Here is a 9,558-nt window from a genome sequence, read left to right on the forward strand (position 1 = left end):
CAAAATTACTTGTCAAGCTGCGTTAAAAAAACATGAAAAAATAATTAATTTTTGCTTTTTTTCTCTTTCATTTTTCTTTTTATGCTAATTTGAAGATAGAAAAGGGTTTGAAACGAGCGGGAAATGGGAGGCTATGATTGGGCGAGTCCGACACATCCGCTTCGCGCCTTAATACGAAAGCACCAACCACAGCCGTCACCTTATTTCCATACCCGCGTGTATAAATAGGAGAGGAGGGTCTTATGTCGCGTCAGTCGCATCCAGTTTTCACACTGAGACGATCATCATGCCTGAACCCGCCAAGTCCGCTCCCAAGAAGGGATCCAAGAAAGCCGTGACCAAGACGGCCGCCAAGGGAGGAAAGAAGCGCAGAAAGACCAGGAAGGAGAGCTACGCCATCTACGTGTACAAGGTCCTGAAGCAGGTCCACCCCGACACCGGCATCTCCTCCAAGGCCATGGGCATCATGAACTCCTTCGTCAACGACATCTTCGAGCGCATCGCTGGAGAAGCTTCTCGCCTGGCGCATTACAACAAGCGCTCCACCATCTCGTCCAGGGAGATCCAGACCGCCGTCCGCCTGCTGCTCCCCGGAGAGCTGGCCAAGCACGCCGTGTCTGAGGGAACCAAGGCGGTCACCAAGTACACCAGCTCCAAGTAAAGCGGGGCCACAAGCGACGCTGCACCAACACAAAGGCTCTTTTAAGGGCCACCCACTGCGCTCGGAAATAAAAGCAAATTCCGTTCAACTTGATAAGAATTCAATGTATTTGACTGTGATTGAAGGTGGCGATCTAGGATGTAGCTTATATATGCACAAATAATTACTTTCATGAAGTTTCTCTCTTAGATTTAACTTTAAATTTTTTTTATTTTTAAAAGCTCAAATCTTCTAATTTGAAACTAATTTCCAGTGCTAAACTCTTACACTTTATTTCCATACTAGTTCAGAACAGTCTGAATTAATTCCTCATATTTTATAAGTAGTATGTTTTGTTAAGATGCTATTAGGCCCAAATGTCTCATTCTGTGGTGAAAAGACCACAATTGTCCTTTTATGGTTTTGATATTTTTCTTGATATAATATATTTATTATTTTAATTTAGATATTTTTCTATAATTAGTGGTGTGTGTCAATGGGGTTTTGTGTTTTGTCCTGTGGGTGGTGCTGTGGCAGGAGGAGACTGAATAATGTGTCCAGCAGGTGTGCTGAAGGTTTTGGCCACTTGAAGGAAACCAGAGGAATTGATTGTCATGCTGTATGTTTCAATTCCTTGGTAAAGAATGGATGGGTTTTCAAGAACTTTGAATAAAGCAAAAGAAACCAAGCATCTGTTGAAGACTCACTTTCTTATCCAAGGGTTGATACATGAGGATTTTCAATAGAAAATACAACAGTAAAATAAAGATTCTTTTTTTAAAGTATGGTTTTGTTAATAAACCGTTTTTTTTTTATTTATTTTTTACACACGAAATGCAGACAATTACAGTTATATAAGCTGGATAAGAAATGAAGAGAAAACAGAGCAAATCACTAGGACAGAATTTTAACCAAAAATAAAAGTATTAACCACATGATGAATGAAATACTTTGGCTGAGCGGTAGCACCCTGGTAATATTTCCAACATTAATTTGTGAATAAGACGAACACAGCAAACCACAGCTGATGTTCACACATGTACACACCTCCTATACCACAGAACAGTAAATACACCAACATGACTACACCTCACCTACTACAGGGATAAATGTTACACAATAAATACACAAGCATTTATTAATAAGTAGCCTAAATAAATATTTTGCTAATAGTTTAAAGAAGGATTTTAAAGTTCAGAGGTCAAGGCCTCACCTGAGATTTAATGTCAGGTGACAGATTTAAAAAAATAATATTGCAGCTTTTTGAAACTTGAACTTTATTGAAACCTATTGTTTTATCCATTAAGAATTTCTTTTTGTTGTTTTTTTAAGTCCATCCTGATTAAACTGAATTCACAGAAAAAGGGTATAAGATGTATAAATTCACAAACACACACATGAATACGTATATAATGTGTAGTTTTTTATTGTGCTTATCAGCACTGATCAACAGAGGTAAAGTATGAAGAAGTGGCGCCTTTTCGGGATCTGGGATCTTCCTCTGTGCTTCACCGCAGCTCCTCTTCCTCGGTCCCCGCGCTCTCCTTCAACTCGCCGGACGCGCGGTCGGTAACCGAGGACCAGTGACCGCAACCCGTCCACAGACCGCGGCCGGTTTCTCCGTTTAAACACATTTAAAGGCGAAAACGAAGCCGCGACGCCCGTTCCTCCGCTCCTCTGGGCGCTACCAAGCGTCGTGTCGGCCTTCCTGCGGGATCAAATCCGCTCTCCGCCGCGCACCGCGCGGTCCAGCCGGATCATGGAGGTCCCGGCTTCCCGCACAGAACGTCCCGCGACCCGGGGCTCGGTCGGCGGCGCGGTTTTTGCCCGAGATGCGTGGCGGAGAAAACACAGCGGAGGCTGCGGGGCGGCAGCAGGGCGGCGCGGTTCTACACGGTTCTCACGGCGCGTTGAAAAGCGCCGCTCCGCGCGCCCTGCGTCATTGTCACTCGCGTCACCGAACCGCTCGACATGGCAGAAGAGGCTCCAGCTCCAGCGGCCGCAGCGCCGCCGAAGTCGCCCAAGAAGAAGGCCGCGGCCAAGAAGCCCAAGAAGGCGGGACCCGGCGTCAGCGAGCTGATCGTCAAAGCCGTGTCCGCTTCCAAGGAGCGCAGCGGAGTGTCCCTGGCCGCCCTGAAGAAGGCGCTGGCTGCCGGCGGCTACGACGTGGAGAAGAACAACTCCCGCGTCAAGGTGGCCGTCAAGAACCTGGTCACCAAGGGGACTCTGGTGCAGACCAAGGGCACCGGCGCCTCGGGCTCCTTCAAGCTGAACAAGAACCAGGCGGAGCCCAAGAAGAAGCCCGCCGCCAAGAAGGCGGCTCCGAAGGCCAAGAAGGCGGCCGCCAAGAAGCCCGCCGCGGCCAAGAAGTCGCCCAAGAAGGTCGCGGCGAAGAAGCCCGCCGCCAAGAAGTCGCCCAAGAAAGTCAAGAAGCCCGCGGCGGCCGCCAAGAAGGCGGCGACCAAGAGCCCCAAGAAAGCCGCCAAGAAGCCCGCCGCAGCCAAGAAAGCGGCCAAGAGCCCCAAAAAGGCGAAGGCCGCCAAACCTAAAACTGCCAAACCCAAGACCAGCAAGCCGAAGAAGGCGGCGGCCAAGAAGAAGTAAATTCCTGCTGCTCTTTACTCAGCACCTACTCAAAAAGGCTCTTTTAAGAGCCACACACTGATCTCCAGAAAAAAGCTACAGTTCCGATACCGACGTGCAGCTCGTATTCGATTCCTTCAAGTAATCATAAAAATAAAAACCTCATTATGAACTCCGCACCGCTGAAATCTAGAGATCGAGGCGCATTTTAGCCTGATTAACCTGTTTGGTTTTTATAAATTCCACGTTTTTACGTGGAATCACTCTCCGAGCTCAAACCGGAGCGTAATCTGTATTACGTTATAATTTATTTGACAGTTTAACACTGAATACTGAAATAATACTACTGGAAAGCGTGTTATGGCTTCAATTCTCGGAGGAAGAGAATTTCTTTTGATTTATGTTTAAAAAGTGAGACTTGATCTTTCATACAAACACCACGGATGAATATGAATATTTTGGAACTGAATCTCGATATGAATCATTTCGATTTTAAATCATTGAAAGATTAAAAATGTTTACTATGTAACGAAAAGCGTAATAAAAGTTGCGAGTGAAAGATGAAAGGGGCGGGGCATTTTACCACGACGCCGACATGATTGGCTGAAACTTCGAGCCAATTGGGACTCTGAGACGTTTCCTATAAGAGAAGATCCTGGAGTCTCAGAGTTACTTTGTTTCCTGAACGAACATCGCAGTAAGACAACATGAGCGGAAGAGGCAAAACCGGCGGGAAAACTCGCGCTAAGGCCAAGACCCGCTCGTCCCGGGCTGGTCTCCAGTTCCCCGTGGGCAGAGTTCACAGGCTGCTGCGCAAAGGCAACTACGCCCAGCGCGTCGGCGCCGGAGCTCCGGTCTACCTGGCCGCGGTGCTCGAGTACCTGACCGCTGAGATCCTGGAGTTGGCCGGGAACGCGGCCCGCGACAACAAGAAGACGCGCATCATCCCCCGCCATCTGCAGCTCGCCGTGCGCAACGACGAGGAGCTCAACAAGCTGCTGGGCGGCGTGACCATCGCCCAGGGCGGCGTCCTGCCCAACATCCAGGCCGTGCTGCTGCCCAAGAAGACCGAGAAGGCCAAATAAAGCGACCAGTGCTCAAAAATACCCACAAAGGCTCTTTTAAGAGCCACACACTTACTCCAAAATGAGCAGATTTCTGATCCTGTATAAAGTAACCATTAAAAATTCATGAAAAAAAAAAAAAAAAAATCACCCTCTCACTCTCTCTAGTTGTACAAGACGTATTATTTTAATGTGTAGCACATTCGCATATGAAGTACATGGTCAGAGATTCATCCCCTTTCCTACTGCCTTGGTGTCTCCTGAGGACTGCCCCAATAAATACTACAAAAGAGCATCTGCTAAATGCCAAAATGTATATGGCCTCAGGTTTCTCTTTTTTTTTAATTGATTCGCGGTTTTTTAAATTATTTTAAACTCATTTAAAGAACCTTCGATAATTAACAAAAAAAAGGGTTCAATTTTGAAATTTTGGCGCTAACCACAAGCTCGCAACATGACCAATGAAAAGTAGCCCCTGTCGGGGGAGGGGCTTGTTAGCACCGCCTAGTTCTTTTGTTAGAGCCGTCTATAAAAGTCTGCGTCGGAGCGCGAAGCTACACTTTTCACCGAGACTTCATTAAGAAGCGCAGACGACATGGCCCGAACCAAGCAGACCGCTCGCAAGTCCACCGGAGGAAAAGCTCCCAGGAAGCAGCTCGCCACCAAGGCTGCTCGTAAAAGCGCCCCGGCCACCGGCGGCGTGAAGAAGCCTCATCGTTACAGGCCAGGAACTGTGGCTCTGCGGGAGATCCGCCGCTACCAGAAATCCACCGAGCTGCTGATCCGCAAGCTGCCCTTCCAGCGCCTGGTGAGGGAAATCGCCCAGGACTTCAAGACCGACCTGCGCTTCCAGAGCTCCGCGGTCATGGCTCTCCAGGAGGCCAGCGAGGCGTATCTTGTCGGCCTGTTCGAGGACACCAACCTGTGCGCCATCCACGCCAAGAGGGTGACCATCATGCCCAAGGACATCCAGCTGGCCCGCCGCATCCGCGGAGAGCGCGCTTAACTTCGCCAGCGTGCGTTCAACCCCCAAAGGCTCTTTTAAGAGCCGCATTCATGTTTCTTCAAAAGTGATCGTTCCCTTAGTAACTTAACCACATAAATCAGTTTCCGCAAGGAAGGAGTCAGTGTCCTTGAACACAACGGAAAAATAATTAAATGTTTGAAAAAACTATCGGCTATATTATAAAAGGCAAACAATTTATGGTACAGTAGGTGTTTATAAGGTATAAGTGTGTTTATCACTTTACAATTTCCACACAGCACAGGCAGCTCTCTTTGACAAGCCAGTTTCCACCTGACATGTCAGTTAGAGAAAACAGTTCTGTAGCGCTTATTACAAAAACTGAGTCTCACACACTTTAATTTGCTGGTTTATTACGCAATTGTTGTATAATCTGTTGTAATATTTGTTATAATAATCTTCATTCCTTTTGAGAATTTTAAAAGTTTCTTTGCTCTGCGCAGTTATTCATGTAGTGAAATATAACCCAGAGTACTGTGCACAAGACAAGAAACAGTTTTGCCCATTTTTTTTTGCAGCAGCTCTTAATTTCCATCAGGATAGAGATTTTAAAATCCCTCCAGAGATGTTCAAATCTTGCCTCTGGCTGGGCAACTCAAGGACATTGTGCTTTGAGCTTGAATGTGGGTGCACAAGGTGAGATAGTTGGTGAGCCCAAGGTGCCTGATGTTCTTCATTTTTTCCACTGGAGCACCTCCAATGGTGAAAGGTGAGTGGCAGCACTGCTGTTTCCTGCTGGGGCTCACAACCATCTCTTTGAATCTGCTGACATTCAGTTGGTTGTCCTGCACCATCCTGTCAGACTTACACACGCACATGCGTATACATTACACAAAATAATACACACACACAAATATATATAAAATAAAATTTTCTTCGTCTAGCACTGAACAATCTCAGAGCGTGAGAAGTTAGGCCTTATCAGGGCTCTTAGTTTTGTAAACTCAAAATTCTATAGAAATCGAACGAGAATCGCTGGTTTCTTCGTCTTGTAAGTCGCTTTGGATAAAAGCATCTGCAAAATAAAGTAAAGTAAAAAGGCTCAAAATTAGTTCTTGTGGGACTCCAGTACTAAAGATGACGATATTGGACTCAGAGGTAACAACCGCTGAAGGCCTGGAAAGGGTTTCTGAACAAATATTGGTAGTGAAGAATTTATTTAGTTGTACAAAATTAAATAAAACATGAATAACTGGCTGTGCAGAAATGTTGGTAGCCTTGTAATTATATGCAACTGTACATTACCAATTACTCGCAACTCTAAATTGGTTGGAGTTGGAAGAACCCTCAAAATATAAAAAAAAAATTCAGTATCACAGTTTAAGGCAATGTTATAAAATGCTCGGATGTTTTAACTGCCAGTTTCAAGTGTAAGAAATGTACTCAGGAAATGAAAGGCCACAGGCACAGTGTCCGTGTAACCTGTGTTATTTAAAACATTCAGGTTCCAAAGCTTAATTATCCCTTGTACAGCGCACAGTGCATAAGGTGCAACAACTTCACAGAAGAAATGTTACAAAGTAACCAAATGTTACAAAGTAACATCTTGACAGAAAAAAATTACAAAGTAACTAGTAACACATTGTATCGAACAAAAGAAGAAAAGAGAACGCTGCAGACCGGAGGAGGCGCTGCTGCGTTGTCACGTGTTTTCATGTCCCGCCCTCCAAAAGGCGGCGAGACAAAGACACGCCACACGGCCCTGGTTTCAATTAGGTCCTCTCTCTGTAGATAAAGCCTGAGCGAGTCCTAAGCCGCAGTTATTGTACCGATCTGACAAGATGTCTGGACGCGGAAAGGGAGGAAAGGGGCTCGGAAAAGGAGGCGCCAAGCGTCACCGTAAAGTTCTGCGCGACAACATCCAGGGAATCACCAAACCCGCCATTCGCCGTCTCGCTCGCCGCGGTGGCGTGAAGCGTATCTCCGGTCTGATCTACGAGGAGACCCGTGGTGTGTTGAAGGTGTTCCTGGAGAACGTGATCCGTGATGCCGTCACCTACACCGAGCACGCCAAGAGGAAGACCGTGACCGCCATGGACGTGGTTTACGCGCTGAAGCGTCAGGGCCGAACTCTGTACGGCTTCGGCGGCTAAAACCTGCTCCGCTTCTAATAACAGCAGCTCCAAAGGCTCTTTTAAGAGCCACCCAAACTATCACTGAAAGCTCATTCTGGTCTCATTAGGACTAGTTTCCCAGTTTGATTCGAAATTTAAGCTACTTTAAATATCAGAACAAACATAAATGTACCCAAGTAACAAGCCCTTGTGCCCTTAATGAAGTAGTTTTTAAAATTGTATTATACCTTTGTATTTAATTTTACTTGTAAGCACCATGGGTCTGAGAACATATAATTCTCTGTATGTCCTGTGCATGTGGCAGGATTGACAATAAAGCTGACTTTGATTTTTGTGAAACTAACTTTGTGTACCTGAACAAGATTATACACTGACCGTTTCTCGCGGTCAGGTCTGCATGATTGGAGCTGCTGAGAACCGTAGAAGCTCAAATGTAGCGTTGTTTTCATATGCCTGCTTCATAAAATAAAACGGGGAGCTTCTGCATTGAGTCACACAATGTAACGCTGATCTTAACCCGACTATTTCATTATAAATAATATACGGTTACAGTGAAGTATGATAAATGTGTACTTACAAAAATATACAGTTATGTGAAATGAGTATAAATAAAATAATTTAATACAGTAAATATTTACATATGTTTCCAACTTTAAAATAGCTGACAAAATTACTTGTCAGGTTGCGTTAAAAAACATGAAAAAACAATTTCTGCTTTTCTTTTCTTTCACGTTTCTTTTTATTTTTATGTTAATTTGAAACTGTAAAAGGGTTTGAAACGAGCGGGAAATGGGAGGCTATGATTGGGCGAGTCCGACACATCCGCTTCGCGCCTTAATACGAAAGCACCAACCACAGCCGTCACCTTATTTCCATACCCGCGTGTATAAATAGGAGAGGAGGGTCTTATGTCGCGTCAGTCGCATCCAGTTTTCACACTGAGACGATCATCATGCCTGAACCCGCCAAGTCCGCTCCCAAGAAGGGATCCAAGAAAGCCGTGACCAAGACGGCCGCCAAGGGAGGAAAGAAGCGCAGAAAGACCAGGAAGGAGAGCTACGCCATCTACGTGTACAAGGTCCTGAAGCAGGTCCACCCCGACACCGGCATCTCCTCCAAGGCCATGGGCATCATGAACTCCTTCGTCAACGACATCTTCGAGCGCATCGCTGGAGAAGCTTCTCGCCTGGCGCATTACAACAAGCGCTCCACCATCTCGTCCAGGGAGATCCAGACCGCCGTCCGCCTGCTGCTCCCCGGAGAGCTGGCCAAGCACGCCGTGTCTGAGGGAACCAAGGCGGTCACCAAGTACACCAGCTCCAAGTAAAGCGGAGCCACAAGCGACTCTTTACCAACACAAAGGCTCTTTTAAGGGCCACCTACTATAAGAAAAAGCAAATTCCGTTTACATTAATGTCAGTCAATTACTGTATTGCTTTTATAAACATCTAGCTTCTGTTTGTGTGTGTGTGGGAGTGTATGTAGTGTTGCAGGGTTCTCAAAGGGACACAGGAGATGGATTCTGGGTGAGGTTGGGCTGCATCAAGTATTCAATTTTTTTTTTTAATGTTACATGGCTTCTGTTGCCTACTTGCTGCTTTGTATCATTCCCGAATTTACTTCCAGCAACAACTGCATGGAGTATAATAAAAAAAATTTGGTAGAAATCGCAATCCTTTATTTTCTCCTTATGTTCATTTATTATTTTATTATTGCAAGAATATCATGGCACCAAACCTATATTAGAATGTACAATGATAGTAAACACAACAAAAGGCGACGGCTAACAGACTGTTCGGGACACCATTATGTACTCATTGTACAAAAACCATAGGATAGTTATGTAGGTGTTATTTAGTGGTATTTTATTTTTTATAATGGATTCAGCAGTACATCCTATATTAACCAATGTTCTGTGGTGGGTAGAAGTGGGATGGCAGATTGGAGCTATTGCTGATTGGACCTATAGAAGGTCCACTCCTTTCTGACATTGTCAAAGGAACAGTGGTGTTGGCTGTTAATCTGATCAATAATTTGCATATTCATCATGATAACAATTTATCCGCATGGATAGTGAGGATCATATCGCCCTCAAGTTTCATACAAGTCAGCCCATTCAGCTGATGGAAAAACAAAATACAGTCAAAATGACGCCAAGTCCAACACTGGTGA

The 9,558-nt window shown here is 45.4% G+C and overlaps 4 protein-coding genes across 4 annotated transcripts; all 4 read left to right on the forward strand.

The window, feature by feature from the left end:
• The first annotated feature begins 239 nt into the window (after window positions 1-239).
• On the forward strand, window positions 240-754 carry LOC114768284 (histone H2B 1/2-like). The gene has a single exon (XM_028960479.1). It carries the CDS (start codon window positions 287-289, stop codon window positions 659-661), a length of 375 nt encoding a protein of 124 aa, XP_028816312.1. The 5' UTR covers window positions 240-286; the 3' UTR covers window positions 662-754.
• A 1,842-nt stretch (window positions 755-2,596) lies between these two features.
• LOC114768287 (histone H1-like) lies at window positions 2,597-3,397 on the forward strand. Its single transcript, XM_028960483.1, has one exon. It carries the CDS (start codon window positions 2,612-2,614, stop codon window positions 3,242-3,244), a length of 633 nt encoding a protein of 210 aa, XP_028816316.1. The 5' UTR covers window positions 2,597-2,611; the 3' UTR covers window positions 3,245-3,397.
• Window positions 3,398-3,897: 500 nt separating this feature from the next.
• On the forward strand, window positions 3,898-4,325 carry LOC114768289 (histone H2A-like). Its single transcript, XM_028960485.1, has one exon. It carries the CDS (start codon window positions 3,931-3,933, stop codon window positions 4,306-4,308), a length of 378 nt encoding a protein of 125 aa, XP_028816318.1. The 5' UTR covers window positions 3,898-3,930; the 3' UTR covers window positions 4,309-4,325.
• A 3,966-nt stretch (window positions 4,326-8,291) lies between these two features.
• LOC114768285 (histone H2B 1/2-like) lies at window positions 8,292-9,059 on the forward strand. The gene has a single exon (XM_028960480.1). The coding sequence runs from the start codon at window positions 8,339-8,341 to the stop codon at window positions 8,711-8,713; it is 375 nt and encodes a 124-aa protein (XP_028816313.1). The 5' UTR covers window positions 8,292-8,338; the 3' UTR covers window positions 8,714-9,059.
• Window positions 9,060-9,558: the final 499 nt, after the last annotated feature.

The sequence above is a fragment of the Denticeps clupeoides genome, chromosome 18, assembly GCF_900700375.1.
Source record: "Denticeps clupeoides chromosome 18, fDenClu1.1, whole genome shotgun sequence".
Lineage (NCBI taxonomy): Eukaryota > Metazoa > Chordata > Actinopteri > Clupeiformes > Denticipitidae > Denticeps > Denticeps clupeoides.

Bases quoted from the DNA above. Each gene is read 5' to 3' on its own strand.
- LOC114768289 (XM_028960485.1), top strand. From the start codon at position 3,931: ATGAGCGGAAGAGGCAAAACCGGCGGGAAAACTCGCGCTAAGGCCAAG.
- LOC114768285 (XM_028960480.1), top strand. From the start codon at position 8,339: ATGCCTGAACCCGCCAAGTCCGCTCCCAAGAAGGGATCCAAGAAAGCC.
- LOC114768284 (XM_028960479.1), top strand. From the start codon at position 287: ATGCCTGAACCCGCCAAGTCCGCTCCCAAGAAGGGATCCAAGAAAGCC.
- LOC114768287 (XM_028960483.1), top strand. From the start codon at position 2,612: ATGGCAGAAGAGGCTCCAGCTCCAGCGGCCGCAGCGCCGCCGAAGTCG.